Source organism: Apus apus, chromosome Z (assembly GCF_020740795.1).
Source record: "Apus apus isolate bApuApu2 chromosome Z, bApuApu2.pri.cur, whole genome shotgun sequence".
Classification (NCBI taxonomy): Eukaryota; Metazoa; Chordata; class Aves; order Apodiformes; family Apodidae; genus Apus; species Apus apus.
The window spans coordinates 77,716,627-77,737,531 of NC_067312.1; the positions used below are offsets into that span (position 1 = coordinate 77,716,627).

Here is a 20,905-nt window from a genome sequence, read left to right on the forward strand (position 1 = left end):
GTCTGCATGGGGGGAGTGGGGAGGGAGGCACCAAGAACATAGGCTTGTGATCAGGAATGTAAACTACTGGGAAGGCAAGAAGCTCCCAGCAGGTCTGACATGAAAGCCTGGCTGGAAGAGGCACCAGGCTCCAGAATCAGCTCTAGGCAATAAACTTCAAGCATCAGCCAGGCTGTGATAGTCCAGTTGGGCTTTCCTCACAGAAACTGATGCCATCGCATCTCCGAACAACTGGAGACACAGCTTCCCCCTCATTTATTATGCAATATATAATGAGGAGGCAAGAGAAAGCCACAAGCACTGGCAAGCAACAACTGCAATTTTGCAGCATGAGATGAACTGGGTAGAGTGGCAGCCTGCTCATCCCTGCCTGCTCTGGTGCTCTGCCTCAAACAAGGCTGGTTTATGGGTAAGTTCAGCCCCGGCTCAGCCCAGTTCAGCCGCAGGGCTGGCAGGACAGTCTTCGGTGTGGGGCTGTTCCGGCCGGCAATGCCTGCTCCCCACGGCAGGAGCCATTCAGCAAAACAACACAAGGGCAGCAACGCGTTGGCTGCTTGAATAGAAGGCGCTCCCCACCCCCCAGCACTGTCCCGGGCAACGGGACAGTTAATGACACTCAGTTTGCAGTTACCACAGTCGCCCAAAGGTATGTCCTGCTTTCCAGGCTTCAGGAGTGAGATGCTGCTCCTGACAGGAGTGCTTATCAGGAAGGACTGAAGCACAGAGACTCGTGGAGGGAAACAGACCTGCCAACACACCCAAGAGCTGGGTTTTCCCCTTGGTTGCAGGGAACAGCCAAAAAGAACCTGGGAGCATTACAGAACAGAGCTCAGTTTAAGATACATTAAAATAGATTTTAATTCACTGAATTATTAAATGTTTAATTTATTATGCAAGCAAGAGAAACTGTCCACAAATAGTAAGTTACTGTACGGCTGTAAGTACAATATTTTCAGAGCAGTTCTGATACTTTCTATGCTGTATTAAAAGGCTACAATTTTTACTATGAAATCTCAGGTATTTCAAAATACTCTACATGCACAAATTGTTCTTGTATTAAAAACCTTATACTTAACTGAAGATACTTTAGTGCTTAAGAAAATGCACCTTTGACCAAGATCAGGAAACAAGAAGTTTGTTTTTCCTGCAGGACAAAAATATTATGGTCTGCTGACTTTCTCAATTTGCTCCAAGTTTTTAGGATCTTGTAAACTTATGAAAGCTTTCATTTGGCAAGTGTATTTCTTTATTTTTAATAAAAGTCCACATTTCCTAGAGCAACAGACCCATATTTTACAGTATCTGGACCTTCCTCACATCAGTGTTACCCAAATTTAACAAAAAAAAAATCATCAAAAAAGAAGAAAAAAAAATCACACCACCTACAAAGAAACAAAAAAACCCCACCAAAATCAACCAGTCCCTCCCCCCAAAGAAAAAAACCCAAGAAAAACCTGATGTTTACATTCTAATTCTGGTAGTAGGCAACCAACTGTCCTTACCAAGACCCCAAGAGTGCAAACAAGCGTGTGTGTGTGTCCGTATCACTGTGCTTTTCCTCCTATCCCCAATAGCTCTGTTTGGAGGTTACATTTTTCCCTGAACTACACACATTTGACAAGTGGCTGTATATATACTGAAATACACACACACCTCATACAAAAAAGTACATATATACATGAATGTCATTGTATAGTCCTATGAATAGTTCCTCTCCCCCTCCCCTCACATCCGACAGTGCTGCAGTGATTTAACGACTGACTTCTAATTAATGGAATACTCAGAAAATGCATTTACTCCCACAACAGACAGTCACTGGACTATTACAAAAGGATTACTAGCTTCAAACACTCATTTGGTTCCTGCAGACACTGCTGGACTCCGAGATTCCTGCAGAGAACTAAATTGTGCAGCTCATCTGCTTCTGCTGATCAGCCATGCCGTAAGCAGAGGAATTCTTTTACTACAGAAGTTAATGAATATGAAACCATGCATTTAAAAAACATACTGCATGCTTTACAATCAAACAGAGAGCTCTGTCTTCAGCAGAAATACTGTAAAATTTACCAAGTGATCCAACACTTCCATGGTCAAGTCACCCAGTTTAAAGAAACCTCTGGTATAAACCCACCACCATGCTTGGCTGCTAAGTGCAGTCTCTCATCTACTGCTTTAACATTTTTTTGTATTTGTTTCAGACAGTTTTATATAGCTCTGGAAGATTAAGAATTCACCTTTTGAAACATAACAGTAAGATAAACCTTTTTTGACTATCTAGAAATAATCCAAAGCTCACTAACAAATTACTTCATTAATTCAATAAGGCAACGTATTACTATTGAAAGAGACAACTGGAAATCACTCCTTCTACTAAGATGCAACTGCAAGGCATATCAGTTATAAACTACTGCATACTGTTTCATAAGTGTTACGTGAACTTCACACGTAAAATAAACTTCACAGATTAACCTTCATTGGATATTTCCAAGTGTTGTTGAAAAGGAGTAATCAAATGACCAAAATCTAAGATTACCTATTTACTCTAATTCAAACTTACTACAAATGTCATCAGAAGAACTAGGTAACATTTCTACAGCACACATGGACAGAATCCATATAAAAATGCATCTGCTGGACATGTCAGGAAAGCACCAACGTGTCATCAAGCCCCTCACCCAGGTCAGCTTTAGGATCAGAGCTGCCCCCTGCCCAGCAGCCCCTCCACAAGCAGCTCTGGGTGCGGTGACATGTGTCACTCAGAAGTGACAGTTCTTTATGCAGAAGAGCCAGGGTCCAATGCTTCAGCACAATTCTCTCCTAAAAACCAACATTTCATGAGGTAGAATTAAAAAAGTAACACTCAGTGCATATTAACAGGCATAGAATTCAACTTACAAGCAATCTACCAGCTCAAGGAATTTCTGACAGGAAAAACCAAAACCAGACAGACAGACTGACCAACAACTGCTTTGATTTCATAGGTGCTGCTTCTCCATAGCAAATACAGCTCAAGCCTGTGAGAACAGTATTTAATGTTTCTTCAGATCATTAACTGTAGTCCCTTTAATGATGTTTAAGGAAACACAAGATGAGAGAAGAGCAGCCTGGGGAGGGTGAGTGCCTGGGGACAGGGGAAAACTGCTTTGTTCATTTATTCCTAACAGGACACAACTGTTCACAACGGGGGGGAGGGGAGAGCAGAGAAATAAGTGTGTTGATACAGTCACAATGCATTCTGCTTCAGAACATGTCAGGAACAGCAAACTTGGCACTTCTGCTGGATGACCATCAAGAACAGTGCTCAGTTTTGCCCCACACTTGGTTTGGTTTGGGTTTCTACCCCCCGCCCCCAGCTTGGCCAATTAAAAACTCCTTGTAGCTTAGCTCTTCATTTGCATAAAAATCTCATCTTCCTGCACACTTCACTTCTATTGCTTGAAATCACAGAGCAGGGTAGTCCCCGAGGGCTGTTTTTACCAACCCAGGAAATCCAGCCTGTCCCCGAGGCTCAGGGTCACCAGCTGCCCCACAAGAAGCTGGGAGCACATGAAGTGATGCACTTCTAACTGGTCCCAGTGACACGCATATTTTATTATTTCAGTCACTATGCCCCATTTTTCATGGTTTAGTCGATTAACCTCAAGTGAAAAAATACCTTTTTATGGATTGTGTTCCTAGCTCACAGTTCCAAAGGCATTCAGGAGTATCTGAATGAGTATTTTAACTTCAGAGTCAGCCCTCTTTGGAAAGCAGGGCCTCTGTCTTAATTTATGACTTCCCCAGTCAACTTCCGACTTTGAGACAATGGTTTCAGCATCAATGAAACTGCTCAGATGTGCCATGGAACATTTCAACCTGTGAGGTGCTATCTGAGAAGCCTATGAGCATTTATTTGCATTTTAAGTTTATTGAGTACATTTACTTTTTAAATCATTCGTACTCCTCCAGCTGGGACAATATTCTGAGACACCATTCTGTTAAAACCCCACAAAAATAGAAAGTTTAGGACTGTTACCCAACAGGGGGAAGTCTGTCAGCTGCAGGTACTTGACTACCAGAACGCAAGTCCTTTAGCAGTCAGTTGCTAGAGATGTTGAAAACCCACTGCAGGAGTAATTAACTAGTCACCAGATTACCAAATACCCAATATTGAAGGCTATGTATTAGGAAATAAATTCTCCAAGAGAGAATTTCTTTTTTCTCACAATGCAGAGAAGCTTGAAGTTTCAATGACTTCTCCACCATGACCCAGACTAGGCTGCAGACACAAATTCCAACCTACAAGAGGATCACCAGGCTTATGTTTTTTCAGCCATGTTATGGTTTCCCAGTGATGTTATGGTATCCCAGCCATGTTATGGTTTTCCACCTCATCTTCGTAAGGTGTCTTCTTCCCAGACACATATTTTGCAACAGGCTCTATGAGACTCAGCTGTTAAAAAAAAGCACACACTGCTGCACTGGAGATGGTAAATCTGAACACCAAAATATGACAGTCCTATTTAGGTGAAGTTTCCTGCTGAATTGAGTTGTGTGTTTGGTCAGCAAAAACTTAGTGAAACACAACAAAAAAAAATAATCTTGTAACAGGTAAGTGATAAGAATATTAAAACTTGATATGGACAAGACAGAAATAACTGTGTTTACAGGGTTACCTTATTACCTTGAGGGGTCAAACTTGGCATTCATACTTAGTTGTGATTTAGTGGTGAACACTAGTGTTTTTCACATCTGACACTAAGCATGGTTAAATCCAAACAGATCTTACTCTAGACAGGTATGCTTTTAATCCATCCCCAAACTGACAGTACCTGTCAAGAAAGGCTTATCTGGTGATACCACAGACAAATCCTAGGTGAGCTCCTCTCTCAGCAATGGTGCAGGTGAGGGGTGGACAATAGTCAGAGGGGAGACAGACTCAACACCAGCAGAAAATTCTGCAGTGTTAAGTTTCAAATGTGGGATGAAGGTTTGTGTAACTGATGTGGAAAGGTCCCTTCAACAGAAACCCTGGCAGTGAGGTGTCCAAGCTGTGCAGAAGAGGCTGACCAAGGACACTCCCCTGCATGAACCACCCAAGCAGTTTGTCTGCAGTGGGTCCAGGGCAGGTTCAACTTCTGCCTCCCTGCCCCAATCTTTTCCTACTAAATTCTTTGAGGAATAAATGCAGCTACATCTCCATCCAGAACCCCTTCCTTCTGGCAATAAACACAATATTTGCAGAGAAAACCTAATGTCTTACCTGCAGCAGAACATTAAGAAAAATCAACTCATTTTTCTAGACAACCAGAATCAACCTAATATATAAACAAAACCAAAACTTTCTTTTCTTTTTGTTACAGTAACCAACTGTGTTAATTATGTGGAGAAACAACTCATTATCCAATATCCACTGTATAAGTTCCGTCAACAGAAAGGGCCAGGAAGTGTAGGTGTGGCAGTTCAGCAGAGGAGCTGCTGCTGAGGAACCGGGAGGTGTTGCACCTGGGGAGCCTGTGCCAATTCTGGCTGAACTGCCACCCCTGCCCCCTCACAGCCCATTCAAGCTGCACTGAGGGAAATGACAAGTGTTATGGTACAAACAAACCAGAACTATGACTTGATGGCACAGGATCAGCAGGAGCAGAGGTCTGCTGGGAAGGACATGGGGGGATGGGAACACAGTGCAGGGCTGGGAACGCCTTCACTGTGGTGCCCAAAGACCACGGAAACTATGGTCTGAGCTGGATGCAGAGATTCCACAATGCACCTCGACTCAACTGAAGGGAACCCCACAAATATCTGAAGTGGGTGCAAGATGTGCCTAGAACTTTGGCTGATAGAGAGACACGCGTCCGCTAAGGCACCCCGAGGCGATCTGACAGTGCGTTGGGGAAAACTTGGTGGTCAGGACCACGTCGTTGTGAGAGTAGAGGGAACGGATTTCCTTCAGGGGACTGGCTTCTTTGGGCAAACAGTCGACAAGTTCGCTGCAGTGTGCATCAAAGCCCAGAAGGCGGATCCCGAAGCCGTGGGGGGATGAAATCATGCGGCCGTCGGGGCTGAAGCACAGCTCTTTGATGTAGCCCCGGCCCACGTTGGCCTCTTCAATGCAATGAGTCAATCGCAGGGAACAGCGAGGGGAGATGGGGCGCACGGGGGCTCCTTCCTGGAATTCATAGACACAAGTCCACTAAAGGGAGAGGCAGAGAAAGGAACATTGAAAGAAAAGTCAAGTGCCGCCAACACTCCCTCCCTCTCGCTGCAGGTTTCCTAATGCAGGGGTGATCAGGGCTCCTACTGATCTGACATTCTGGAAACAGGTCCGTTCCCTGATATCTCCTGCTTTGAGCTGTGTAAGCAAAAAAATGTCTAGCACCTGAGCTGTTTTTTATTTAAATTAAATGGATGCCAGATAAAATCTTTTAAATCTAGCTTTTAGCTGGAAAGAGCAAAGTCTGATCCTTTGGCTGGGCATCTGCTCCTGTTTAGTAATATTTAAATGAAATCTACAGCAAAGTAGAACTCAGCCTACTGTTAGTTGCAATTGACCACTGGCATTTTGTGCTCGTTCCTTTAAATAGACAAAGATTCTGAAAAAAAAAGGGAATAGATTTTTGAAGAAATGTTATGAACAGCTCCATAGCCAGCTTGTTACTTGTGAGACAGCCAGGGACTTTAATGTGTCAGCTAATTATCTAATCTCAAACAAATGTAAAAACAGCTCTATGATGGATTTTATATCATGCCGAAAGTTTCAGTTTTAGCCACAAGACAAAAGAAGCGTTCTTCATTCAGTTCCCTGTAGACTAATGAAATAAACATGAAGGGAACAATACTAAAGAATATTAATAGAAGAGAGTAAGGTTGACACCAGGCCTACAGGAAATGACAAGGTCAAGTGTCAGTATTCACTAACCCAGTATAATATTTGCATTTCCTAAAAATTCTGTGTTGTACAGCAGTTTCATTATAAGTTTACAGAACTAGCATTAACATTTATAACAAATTTGCCAAACTTCCATCCAGTCCTCTGAACATTTTTGAGAGGACACCACTACAAAGAGTGGCTTTCTTCAAGAAAAGAGCACAAAAAAACACCCCAACAACCCAAACCAACCCCAAAATCAAACCAACCCCAGTTGACATCAGCTATCAAATTAACTTATTATTGGTGGATGTGCTGGTTTTGGCTAAGAGAGAGTTAGCTTTCATCACAGCTGCTGGCAGGGGTTGTGTTTGGGATCTGTGCTGAAAGGTGCCACAACATAGGGTGCTCTCTCCTGCTGAGCAGCACTCACATGGGGTCAAGGACTCTCCTGCTCCTCAGGCCACCCCACCAGCCAGTGGCCTGAGATGCACCAGGGCCTGGGAGGGGACACAGCTGGGACAGCCCATCCCAGCTGACCAAAGGGACATTCCACACTGCATGACACCATCCTCAGCAGATGAATCTGGGGAAGAAGGAGGAAGGGAGGATGTTTGGAGTGGTGGTGTTGGCTTGCCCAGGGGACCCTCAGGGGGAGGGAGCCTGGCTGTCCTGGGAAGGGCTGACACATCCCAGCTGGTGGCAAGTGCTGACTGTATTCCTTGCTTTGCTCTGCTTTCATGTGTGGGTTTTGCTTTGCAAATTAATCTGCTTGTATCTCAACCCACGGGTTTTCTCAGGTTTGCCCTTCCAATTCTGTTCCACATCCCTTTGGGGGGATGCATGGGACTGAGCTGCTGGCTGGGTTTGAACCACAACAATCAAGTACTCAAGGAATTATCTGTAGGTTTGGAAAACAAATACTAAATCTCTGTGTTCTGCATAACTGTCACAGCAGTAATTCTGAAATAACCCTAGGCAAAAAAGGGGTTTTCAAGAGAACCATCGGTTGGAATCCAGGTGTTCTGAAGGCTCTGACTTGACATGGAAGTTACTTCTCCAAACGCAGGTCCTCCCAGACACAACTTTCAGGCTCTTGCTTTGTGTACACAGCTCATGAAGAAGCTTTTGCCTTATTTCTGAGAGCATTACGCACTGCTTATCTGTCATACAACAGGGTTCCTGTGCAACACAGCAGCTATTAATGTGGCACTGCCCAAACAGCACCTGGGGAAATACCAACCAACACGGGTCTTGAGGTCTGCCGGGATTTGGGGGAGTGAAATCTGCAAGCTGCGGACAAGCTGCAGCTGCTCTTACGACTCAGTATTTCAAGTAAAGGCTTGGGATAGATTCTGCCAGGAAGATCACTGATGCACCCTTTGTATGTGGGTTGCAGAGTTTTAGGATGAGAGCTGAGCCCAGGGCACTGTGGTGGCACTGATATATGCCTGGGGCTCTTCACACTCAGGCCAGTGATCTGGTAGCTTAAGGCAGATGCAGAAACGTGCCATGAGGTTATTTTCACAGCAGTTTAGGAGCAGCTTACTCAGCATGTTTCTTAGAACACAAACCCATTTTACCTCCTGGTCATCCGTGTTACTCGAGCAGCGCAGAAGCGTCGCCCACCCTTTGGGATGCAGCTGTAGTGAAGTGATGCAGTTGCCTCGGTCTCTTTCTCCAGGAACCTCTGGTGTTAAGACCTCCAAACTATTTCTCGGAGATCCACCTGGAAGGCGAAGTCAACCGAAAGTCTCAGTGAAGTCCATAACTTGGTCTCCAGCCCTGCTCAGTCACAGATGTGACACCTGCATCTGCCTGCTGGAACAGCCCACATCTTCATGAAAGGACCAAACAAAAGAGAGAGGAACACCAGAGCCAATGCCAATGGGCTCGCTCCTGATTTTAAACAGCTTGTTCTTGGAATTTGCCTTCAGAGATCTGCATTAAATCACAGCATCTTGACAACTAAGTCAGAGTTAACTTTCCGCACATACACTCTTCATTATCATTAAAACAAAGTCTAAAGGGTGGGGTTTTTTGTAAGAAGTGCTGGTTCTTGAACTTGTACAAGTTCCTTTCCAAACCCTTCCAAGGTCTGCTCAGCTGTGTAAAGCTCACCTCCCTTCTCCCCTCTCACCCGCAGAAAGCTCTTCACAGGTAAATCAGGCCTGGCATCCAGGTAATCTTCCTCCTTTCATAAACGTGTCTGAGGATCTCACAACCTCGAGTGGCTAAAACTTAACATCACACTTATCTCAAACTGCATGTGGTTCACAAAGTATCTGCCACTTTGCCAAGTTCATGCTGGCTCTCTGAAGTGTACCCGAGACTCAGAGGACACCTGCTAATCACAGGTCTGTCAGATTTCATTGCTCTGTCCTTAGGTAGGACTTGGTTTGTAACCAGAACTTCACCAAAGACTCTGTCCACATTTAAGATCTGTCTGCATCCTCTTTTGTTATTGACTCCTCATGGAGAAACTGCAGATCCATATTCCCATTACTAAGGAAAGCAAAACATAGCCTGTTTTTTTGTGTTGTTTTTGTGGTTTTTTACCCTCTAAAGATCATTCACACAAACTTTGCTCAAGGACAACCATAAGGAAAAGGGAACAGCACTATGTAAAAACAATGATGTTCTAATACAAAGCAGAGATTCTGTTGCTGTTACCAGATTTCTTGCAAAAAAAACCTGATTAGATCCCCAAACTTTGGCATGCAATGATACTTAACTGGTTTAACAGAAGTCATAGCAACATTATTTTTTCAAAAGCCACAGAGACAAAACCAGTTTTTCACTTTCATACTCTGGTATCTTCTAGAAACAATGAGGCCAAGTCCATGACTTTTTTGTGCTTTTTATCTTTTCCTACCTTCTCGCTGGGAGGACCGTGACATGTGCTTCTCAGAGAGTGGACCTGACTCACTTTGGTGACATGGCGAACCAACAGCTCGAGGACCAGAGGGGCCTGATGAGGTGATGTCTGCAAATAGTACCAGTCAGGTGAGCACACAGTCAGCACAGCCTGCTGACCACACATGTCCCCCACTTAACCCTCCTCAGGTCAAATAAAGGGTAAGGCATCTTGAGAGAACACAGCTCAGTTCAGAGCCTAAAGGTACTGTTCTGCTTGTGCCACACTGTCAGCACAAAAACCTCTGCTGGGAGCAGCAGGCAAGCTGCATTCCCTCCTCCCTAGGCATCATCACTACTAGAGGCTTGGGAACAAATTTATCCCCAGGCCACTCCCATTATCTCCCGACACCGCAAAAGGCCAAGTTTCTGTCAGTATTTGGCTGTTACTGCCAAAAAGCAAGAGAAGGCAAGCAGTGACATTGCAGAGCTCATGACTCTTCCAGGTCTGCTGTCAACAGCAACCACAGCACTGCACAAGTGTCATCAGCAAGCTGCAGGAGCTTGCACACTGGCCCACTCAACACAGGTGAAGGTTCTTTTCTTCCAGGACCAGGACAGCAGATAAACAAAGCCAGAGACCGGCTTGAGATGACAGAATTCCACAAGCACTAGACCCTGTGGTGCTGAAGAGCAGCTACCCTGCTGAGGAGTTCCTCAGCAGAATCCTTCCAACCCCACCTCTGCCTTCTTCTGCTACCTAAGAGTATCCCACAAAACATCTCTAATGCAGGAGCTGCCACAGAATTTTCCACAAGAATTCACCTGAACTTGATGCAGTCCTCCTAGCTCTTAAAATTGGGTAGCTGCCAACCTCTAAAGATTTGTTCAGGTCAAGGTCATGCAAAATCAGAAGATATCCAGAGGAGGTTGAGATCAACATCTTGGAACAGTCTGGGGTCAGCCTCATTCGCATAAGAAAACGGGTGTGAAAGAACTTCTTGTGGGGACATCCATCCTCTGTGCACCTGCACACCAAAGAAAGCACGAGAAATGGCTGCAATTAGTTTGACACAACTCCCTAATAAGGTCCAGAAGACTCCAAGATGGGATAAGAAGCCTTGTTCATGCAAAATGGCTTAATCCTACTCAGATCAGGTTTTAATGAAATGGCAGAGTTCACTTTTTCAAACTGCCACAACAGTGCTGTTAACTTTCTCAAAAAGGAAGAGCTACATTTTGGCATGTCAGCAATAAAAACTCTTTTTAGCTACTGGACTGTCACATAAAGGTGATCTAAGTTCTTGACAATAGCTACAAACTAATCACAGTGTTTAAGAACACATTATACCACCATTCAAGGAAGGTTTTCCACAGTTTGCAGAAGAACTCTACCCTTCTGTTGTCTAGAAACGACAGCAAGAACACAGCCACCTACCTGTTCGTGTCCCAGATGATCACATTTCCATCGAACCCCGATGTTACTAATAACCTTGTGTTGGTATCATACTCGATGTTCTTAACCCAGCTGGTGTGACCATGTAAAGTGCACACTTTTGTGTTCAGTTTTCTGAGATCCCAAAGTGCTATCGTAGTGTCATCGGAGCAAGTTGCAAACAGCCGATTATCTAGAAACCTGAAAATGGGACAGACATTCTGTGGCTGCTTAGTGCCTTTACTAACTTAAATATTCTTAAACTGGAATTTAAGGTAGCACAGAAATAAATAGAATGGCCATTAAAAAAAAAAATCAACCTACAGCAAAACATTTGCCAATAAACTGGTTTCATTAAAACCAGTCCTGCTGGGATATGAACCAGCAGTACCTCTGTAGTAGCTCCTAAGCTGCATGAGCAGAGCAGAAGTTTTTTGGTACTTTGTTTCTTTTAATGAATCACAAATACCACACAACCACCAAAGCACCAGTGGAAGTGCTCACACAGAAACCCATCCCCCCATGGGGACAATGCTCTGCTTCACGCTTAACAGACAGCTCTCCCCAGATCCTGACCTCCAACACAGGCGAAGCCTCCAGGGGTGGATTCTGGGATCCTACAGATTCACTGGTGCTGGAGGCAGAGCACAGCCCTGTTGGGAGGTGATGAGGACACCCAAGCCCTGCAGTCACCAGAAGGTTCCTACAGATGATGGACCTCCAGAAGCTCTTCCCTACCAGACCTCTGCTGCTTGGAGTCAGCCCCAGCTTCACGCCCAACAGACACACTGCTGCTTCAGAGGTTTAATCCCATGGATTATCTATGCAAAGCAGTTCTGCTTTACTGGCACTGGACAGGGCACTGCTATCTGGGAAACATGTACTAGATGTACATCTGAATACTGCCACTGCTTGCACATTTCCCTCGGCCCTGAATTTCATTACACCTTTGCCCATCCTTTGCTTGGAGCCCATCCAGCTCCATGGTGCCCTAGGATCACTCCCCACTGCAGCTGCTGAGCCACAACCTGCACAGACCTCCTGCAGCCAGGAAGGCTTTGTGCCACCTGCACAGCCTCAACAGCCTCCACCAAAGGGCAGGGGGCTTTTGCCCCCAGGTTTCTGTCTTTCCTTCCTGTGTAGTACAGCTCAGAAAGCAGGCAGAGGGCCTTTCACAGGCACTAAAGCAAGTATGCACCCCACAATGCAAGGGCAGAGCACTATTCAGGATGAGAATTTCAGATCATCTTTGGAAGCAGCTGCTGCCCAAGTGTCACTGGCTACCCAAGTTCATGGGTTCCTTCAATACAGATGTGCATTTGGGGCTTTGAATTTGAATCACAACACAAAATCCTGTTTAACTCAAAGTACTACAAGAAAAGCAAGCCTACTGCTTGGCACGGCACAGGGCAGTGACAGACCTGCAGATCCACATGGTGAATCTGCATCCCATGCACAGTGCTCCATGTGCACCGTGTGTGACCCACACTCAGCAGGTCCTGAGTCCCTGCTCCCTTAACAGATGTCACTAATGCCATACTAGGAGAAGATGAGGAAGTGTAAAAGAATATGGGTCATAGTAGTTGGATTACTGCACTGATCAGGTGAAGTACTTAGCCTGTTCAGGTGGTAATTCTTTATCAAGACAATCTCTGGTCTTCAGCCAAAAATCCAATATATGTATCACCCCTGCCTGAAGGAGCATGAGGGAGCCTGAAAACCTTCAGGTGACTACAGAACAATATCTGATATAAAAGCACTCTATCAGGCAGAAAGGGATAGAAGGGCTTGACTCAGCACTAAAAAGGCATAGCTAGGTAATGAACTGAGTCCAGAGGTTACTGCAGAAAACACCAGATTTTTCAGAAACATCAAGTGAAGACAAGACTTTGTCTGAAGGCATACTTAGACAAACTTGGTTCACTGAGAAAATTACAGGATAAAATTATTTAGTTTGCATTACAGAGAACAAAGTTTATCATACTCCATTTCCACTGCAATTTATGCATGCCCTTGCTTTTAGAAGGACAAAAGAATTTCTGGTTTATGTTTGCAATTCATGCTGGATGAAGACATTTGAGGAAAAAATCGTATGTGACATAAAAACGAAAATAAAACCTATCTGGAAAACACCGAAGTAGCTACACAAGAACGCCAAGGCAAGAACTATCTCCACAGAGACGTGGTAAGTCACCTCTAGAAACATCCTATCTTTTAGACTTAGAACCAGGCTACATCATATAAAAATAGCAACAACTCCAGTAAAACACTGGAAACCAGCCACAATGGAAATAATCCAGTATTTCAGATTTTCAGGGCAGAAGCAAACCATATCTTGTCTTGTATAAATCCAACATTTGCCTTTATTGTGGATAGTACAGGCAACCCTGTTCCATCCATCACAACAGGTTTCAGAAGAAACAGGGAGATAGAAATGGTGCTGAACAGCTTTCATATAGAAAATGAGCAGGTAGTCTAGGATTAGTGTAAAAACCAGGTAATTGAAGGTGCATACAACTCAGGCACGTAAAACTGACTGACACTGAGAAATTATAGAGATTAATTGTTCCTTGTCTTCCTACTTCATAAAAGAAGCAACAAAAAACCACTAGAGGGCCCCAAACTAAGATAGCAAGTTTTAAAAACACTATTAAATACTCCTTGAAACACATTTGTGCCACGGCAGAGGTTTAAACTCAAAACCTGACCAAATTCAGGTGGAAAACACCATCTGCTTCAGATGACTATACACCAACGCCCAGCGACCAGGAGGCTACTGGAAGAGGATCATTACACACCTCCCTGTTCACACACACCTCTGAGGGACCTGTGGCAGGACACAGCAGTACGAGTGTTTATCTTTGCTGCTTATTACAAGGAATTCTGCAGTGGCATAGAGTCTGGAGTCCTGCTCATTAAGCAGAAGCTGTACTCCAGGTAATGCTCTATTAACCATGTGTTACAAAATACAGCTGAGTTCCTTGTACTAAGTTTCTAGCAGCAAAAAGTGGGGACATGCAGGTGAACTCTGGAAAAGGTGCCACTACCCTATAAAGACAAAATAAAAGCTTTAAGAAGGATTTCACAGGAAAGCAGAAAGTTTACTACACAGTGCAAGGAAGTACCTTAGTCTGCTGACTAACAATAGATCTGAGAGTTATATCTGCTTGAGGTAGTACTGGCACTTTCATGTAAAATAAACTATGCAGAGTAAAGACATATAAGGACCAAGAATTGACCTACTAAGCCTCACAGACTGCCAAGGTAGAAAGAAAGGAGAACCTATGAATAAGAGAAAAAAGTGGAAAGAAGTTTCAAAGCTTTTCTCAACCAAGCAATAAGATACATTGTCAACACTAGCACCGCTGGCAGCAACAGAGGGAGCCTGCTGGTCAGGGTCAAGGAGCCTGCAACAGAATGCTCCTCATCCAACACAATCCACACTCACTCCCCTGAATCCCTGGCAAGAGCAGTCTGAATGTAAAGATCAGATACTGAATTAGAGATTTACAGAAATCTCAATAAATCAGCTTTGTCTTTGCCTCCTCCTATCTTGGTAACACAGCTCTATTCCTCAACCAGCTCCATCTAAAACCTAAGCACAGGTAAAGAACAACCACTGGTATGCAAGACATATGAAAAGCTGTATCTCCTGACAGCAATGCATGTTCTCAACATCTCTTCCTCTGTTTGTGTCAGAGAGCTCCAGGCTTTACTTCAGCTTTTCTGAAAGAAATCCAACTGATGCAGAACTTCAATCTCTTCTAGAAAGGACAGGCAGCTTGTGAGAAACATCAATATATCTCATAAACATGTAAAGATCCTGTCACCCCACGTTGCTTCAGCTCTTTTGAGTGGAAATGCTTAGATTGCTTCTGCATTTCTTGGTTTGAGTTTGGCTTTTGGGTTGTTTTCATTCTGGTCTTTGGTTGTTTTTGTGTTTTTTTTTTAATTTGAGAATCTGAGTACAGAAGCTGCGATACTGTCCACAAGATTAAAAAAGTGTCTTAAGTTCATGTGTGAAAGTCTATTCTCAGACCCAGAAAAGCTACAAATAATAGACTTTGAAAGGAGAAACACTGCATGACAAGAACACTGATGATTTAGGTTCCTGTGCTTGCTGTTTCCCACTTCCTCTGGAGAAGCACAGGATTTAAACCACAAAGACTGCATGCAAGCTGAACTGCAGAAGCCCTTCCACTTTCCCAGCGATTCTACATCAGACCTGCATTTAAAGCAGCCAATCTTTGTTGGAAATGTCCATCCAACTATGTCAATTACTGTTCCAATTCAAAATACAGCCATATTCATCACAAAATCACAGACTGGTTTGAGTTGGAAGGGACCTTAAAGATCATCTAGTTCCAAACCCCTGCATGGGCAGGAACACCTCCCACCAGACCAGGTTGCTCCAAGCTCCATCCAACCTGCCCTTCAACACTTCCAGGGATGGGGCAGCCACAGCTTCCCTGGGCAGCCTGGGCCAGGGTCTCGCCACCCTCCCAAGGAAGTATTTCCTCCTAAATTGATATAATTATCTCATCTTGGTGCAGTCTCAGACTTTCAGGTCAAACATCAGTCCCACACTGATGCTCTGATTTACCACACTCCTTCAGGGCTCCTTCAGTTAAAACAGGTGATGGTGCCTTAACACTGTTACCCTCCCACAACCTGCAGCTCCTGCTGCAATGAAGCCACCTGCTCAGCACTTTATACCACAAAGATCCCTTTCAGATTCCTCCTTTTCCTGTTTCCAGCCTTTCCATTTCTCCAATACCAAGAAGAAGGATAACGGCACAAAGCAAACTGCAGCCCAATGGCTTTACAAAGCCCACTCTCCCCAGGACAGCACATAACGAAAACTTATGACACTGTCATGAGAGAAGGATCTATGGTAAGTCAAAACATGAGGTCTTTACAATTTCCAACCTACCTGATATTATTTACACAGTCTTCATGAGCTTCAGAGAGAGTTTTGATGTGCTTTGAAGATATTGGGTCAAAAAGCAGCACTTCAGTCTGTTCACAAGCAACAGTCAACACTGACCTGCAGGGGAGGAAAGGAAAGCAGAAACATTTGTATCCAGTAAAAAAAAATTACTTTTGTGTACATCCAGCTAATCTCCTCTCCCTGTCCTCACAGGAATACAGCTTCACCACTACTCAGCTTGGCGCTCTCTTGACACTGTACAGAATCTGCAGCAGTGTCTGTATTTTTACTGCCTTCTTGCAGATACCCATTCTCAAAAAAGTAGAAAAAAATGGCACATTGTTTTATTCTGGGGAAGCTGACTTCTCTAATTCCTTTTTGACGGACGATGACTCTTCCCCTGCCTGGCTGATGCTTAATTAATGCACAGCTGGTGCATTTGCTGGACAGACTACATGATCCTTTAACTAACTTTTTTTCTTAACATGCAAGGTGGTTGTTTTATAACAGCTACGTCCTTCATAGGTCCAATGATGGCATCATTTAAATCATAGTTAAGTGTATTCACATCCCTGTGCTTTTTCAGCAGTTGTTGACAGTATTTTGGCTCATCACTGCAGTGCACTGCATGAGCCCAGTGGTTCCAGTCTGGGAAAAAAGAAGAATCAAGCCCTGGCATGAAACCCACTGCTTTGTTCATGTGAGGATATTTGCCTAATATTGCAGCAAAAAGGAAAAAAAAGACAACAGAACCCAAGTGCAAGTGGAAATTCTGCTGCAGGTTTCCCGCACGACTGCGCCCGTATCATGGTCTCCCTTTGTCCTTCACTGGCAACACTTTTGGGGTGCTCTGTGGCCTGGCAGTCCGCTGCTCAGGTGTCAGACAACCAGCTGGAGAGCTCTGTAAGCTGCAGGGCCTGTGGGGGCTGCCCTGAGAAGGAGCACAGCCTGCCCAGGTCAGCCTGCTCACAGTTGCAGCAGCCGAGCCAGCCCCTACCCCATCACTGCACTCACCCTGCCTAGAGGGGCAGCACAGGCGAACAGCCCTGCCAGCTCCTTCCCCATCAGTTCCCACAACACTTCCCTGGGCCCCTTCCAGATGACAGCGCTCCTGTACCATTGCTCTGTGACAGGCAGACAGCTATGAAGCAACCAGTAGCTCCTTCATAGTGAAGATGCACCGTGTCCTCATCTCCTCCCTAACGCTGACTTGGACTGCTGCTCAGCTTGGCATCCACCCAAAAGCAGCATCAAGATGATATTCAGACTGTGTCTGCAGAAGCAGAATTTTAAAGCCAAATTCTAAAGCATAGCACCCTTCCACAACAGCCCAAGCACTCAAGCAGCTCTGCTGACTGCCTGCTTTTTATCTACATCACAATAGCATGAAGCAGTAAGTGCTGAAGGCAGAAATAAGACTGATTCAAAGTTTGATTTAAAATATTTAGCCTGTCTGCAACTAATTTTTTCACTAAAAGCTTATGAAGTTTATATTTAAAAGTCTTTGGTTTTAAAACAGCAAAAAGCCAGGGAATCGCTATCAGATACATCATGCTATTAACCACAAAGAAAATGAGTTCTCTGACAAAAGGTGTTGTTTTCTCCACGCAGTGGTGCAGTTATGGAAGGAAGGGTCCAAGGCAGCAGCAGGCACTGGCACCAGTCTAAACTGGGCACAAGTAGAGTCAGGCTAGGAACACAGCTAATTGTTATCCATGCTTTTTGGGAGATATTTCACAACAGACATTAAACCACACTATCATTACTATTCTGAGGACAAACTAAAGTCTGGAGCAAGATTCAGTATCTTACTGCATCACCTAATTCACTTGCCAACACCAGAACAACTTCCAGGAATTATTATTTCAAGGACATTTCCTCCTTTAAAAAAAAAAAAAAGCCACATAAAGACTTCTGCCTCCATATAAAGCTTTCTCAGTGAAAAAAAAATAAATTATAGACCTTTCCAGGATACACATTATTTGTGAATGAGACCAGAGAGATGTCTGCAGACGATTCACAGGGGTTCCCACCAGCAGAGAAACATTAGCTGCCTTTAGACTGGGTAGCTCTGCACCAGCCTCACAGGTACTGGTGTGTTCTGGGCTCACAGATGGTGGGGAGGCCTGACGAAGTACAGTGATGGACAGTGAAGTCTGTCCTGTTACCCAAGTGGAGCTGAGCTCCAGGAAAGTTCCAGGAAAGCTCAAGCACTCCCCAACACTGCAGCACCTCTGACCAGCACAGCAGGGTTATGGCACAAGGGCCATGTGCCCCAGCGACCTTGGGTCCCCAGAATGAGCCCTGGAGGAGCAGCTCCCCACAGGCAGTGAAGACACAGCACAAAGGCCAGATCCCCACCACATCCCCAGAACAGTACTTGCAGAGGAAGCTGAAAGAAGGGGCAAGAACAAGGACACAGAGATATTGTGCGTTCCCTTCAGAGAGGCTACAGGAGACCAGGAGTCTCCAAGGCCCAGGATGGGTCAGGATAGCAGGGGTTTGGGCAGGCCTGTGAGTGCCCTGAGCTGAGTCTAACCACCACAGAACTGTGCAGGACAGCAAGGTTTGGGCTGTTTCATTTGGCGTTAAGGCAACAGGTTCAGTGCTGTGGTCCTAACCCTACCCAACACCCCCTGGTGGTTTGCAGGGCCAAGCAACACCAGGACTATGGACACTGCTCTTTGGCACAGGAACCTTTCTGCTGGGTTGGGTTTTGGAGAGCTAAGGTCCCTGGTTTAGGTCACGGTGCAGTCTCACAAGCATCAGGCAAGGGAAGTGGGAGGAATGCAGAATTATACCTTTTGTCCAAAACTTGTACAAATAATGTTAAATGGCAGCTGTACTGCAACTGCAGCTGACGCTTCCCACACCAGTACAGAACATCCACCTGGCATTTTTCCAGTTTACTCCTTGTGACTGAGCCACCAGTGATCCCACCTGGCCACAAGAGTGGATCCCCTGCCTCAGGGACCTTATGCACCTGTCTGGGGATCTACAGAGGAAACTGCTTTCCAGCAACAGCCACCTGAAAACAGTTTTAATAAATTCCTAGAGCTTAACTTTGTCCTCTTCTAAATACAGAGGAACCAATAAGGGATTAAAACCTGACTGCAGCACAACTTTGGCAAAACTGTCGTTAGTTCAGATGTTTATGGAAATCAGAAGTCTGTTTTGATGAAAACTCACTGAAAGCAGAAAAGCTGACTAGACAAACATAACAAAGACATCAGTTCCAATCATCCAAACTGAAGATATTGTTGAGAACACTCCAGCTTGCCAGGTCTTTCTGCCAAGAAAACTGGACATACAAGCATACAGCAAGATGCAGACACGCAGACCTCTCTGAATGGGTTACTCTGCTTTGAGCTGCAGTGCCAGGACATCTTTTACCCTCAATGAGTTCAACTGTCACTTGCTGTTGTCTATCCTGTTACACCGGCACACAGCAGGACACCTTTCAGCCCATTTGTCTATGCAGACACAAAAAATCCAAGGAAAAGTAAATTAATAAACAACTGTCACATTTAAAACAGAAACTGTTCTCTGAGGACATTGGCCATAAACACTTTTGAGGGCTTAAATAAATGGTTCCACCGCTGTGTCCTCAACCTCGTGCCCCAGTTTATCCCCTTCTCCCCTAGGACAAACTGCAGAGGAGCCGGGAGCGTGGCTGGGCAGGGCGGACGGCAGCCCGCGCAGGGCAGCCCTCTCTGGCCGCTCTCCCGCTCCCCCAGTGCCCGCTGCCTGCAGTACAGCTGCCAGCCGGGAGTGAAGCATCGACGAGCCGGCCCGCGGGGCCCACGGCCTCCAGGCCCTCCGGCCGCGGGCAGCCAGGGACGGCGGAGAGAGGCAGCCGCCGCACCGCGCCTGGGCCCGACGAGCCCGGCCCCATCTCCCACAGGCTGCGTCCCGACGCTTCGCCGGTTGAGCGACCTCCGCGCCTAGGGTCCAGGGTCCCGCCGCCGCGGGCACACCCGGCCACCACAACGGCGGCCTGCCAGGCAGGGAGCGGCGGGGCGGAGGGTTAGCCCTGCCCAGCACCGGCAGGTGCTCCCGCGGCGAGTAGGGCCGCTGCAGGCCAGGGAAGCCGAGCCGGGCGGCAGGGCGCACGCACCGGGCGCTCGCCTGTGCCCGCCCGGCAGCGGCGGCAGGCAGTCCCGGGGCCGGGGGGAGCCGCCGGTCGCGGACCGCGCGCGGGCCCTACCCGTCGGGCGAGTACTCGAGGTTAAAGACGGCGCCGTGCGTGCGGGTGCTGAGGTACACGGAGTCGGCGGGCTGGATGGAGCCGTACAGCCCGGTCATGGCGCGGAAGGTGTCCCGCGCCGGGTCCACAGCGGCGCTGCGGCCCAGGCCGCGCCCGCGCAGCCACCCGAACAGGCCGCCCCCCGGCACCGCCCGTGGGGAGGCAGGCGCCAGCGCCGGCTCCATGCCGGCAGGCGAGCCGGGCTCTGGGGCTGCCGGGCCGCCGCCTTTGCCGGTCCCCGCCTGGGGGCTCTCCGCCTCCGCGCTCATGGCGCGCCGGGTGCGGGCATCGCCGGGCCGGGCCGGGCCGCGCCTCCGCGGGCAGCACCGCGCCTGCGCCAGCCCCGCCCCTCGGCGGACCGGGCCACGTGACCGCCGCGCAGGGGCGGGGCCGGGAGGAGCCGCCCCTCTCCCTGCAGGCCCCGGGTCCCGCTCACCCGCAGCCCCCAAGAGCCCGCACCCCGCAACGGCCAGACGGCTAGCGCGCAGCCTGTCAGCTGGAACTCGCTGTGGGGTGGGTGGTTGAGGCCACATCGTGACCCAGCGATCTGGGTACCCGAGCAGCCTCTGCCGAGACCACAGCCGGGGTGGT

General features: G+C 46.6%; 1 protein-coding gene across 3 annotated transcripts; it reads right to left on the bottom strand.

Moving 5' to 3' along the window:
- Window positions 1-833: 833 nt before the first annotated feature.
- Window positions 834-20,618, bottom strand: DCAF10 (DDB1 and CUL4 associated factor 10). 3 transcript variants are annotated; one of them, XM_051643530.1, is made up of 7 exons: window positions 20,276-20,618; window positions 16,072-16,185; window positions 11,142-11,339; window positions 10,529-10,731; window positions 9,723-9,833; window positions 8,431-8,576; window positions 834-6,148 (listed from the first exon to the last, which is right to left on the bottom strand). In XM_051643530.1, exons 1-7 carry the CDS (start codon window positions 20,581-20,583, stop codon window positions 5,804-5,806), a joined length of 1,425 nt encoding a protein of 474 aa, XP_051499490.1. In that variant the 5' UTR covers window positions 20,584-20,618; the 3' UTR covers window positions 834-5,803. The 3 variants fall into 3 exon arrangements, with proteins under 3 accessions (XP_051499490.1, XP_051499489.1, XP_051499491.1); XM_051643529.1 differs by having other exon boundaries at window positions 834-6,172; XM_051643531.1 differs by lacking the exon at window positions 834-6,148 and adding an exon at window positions 7,138-7,433.
- Window positions 20,619-20,905: the final 287 nt, after the last annotated feature.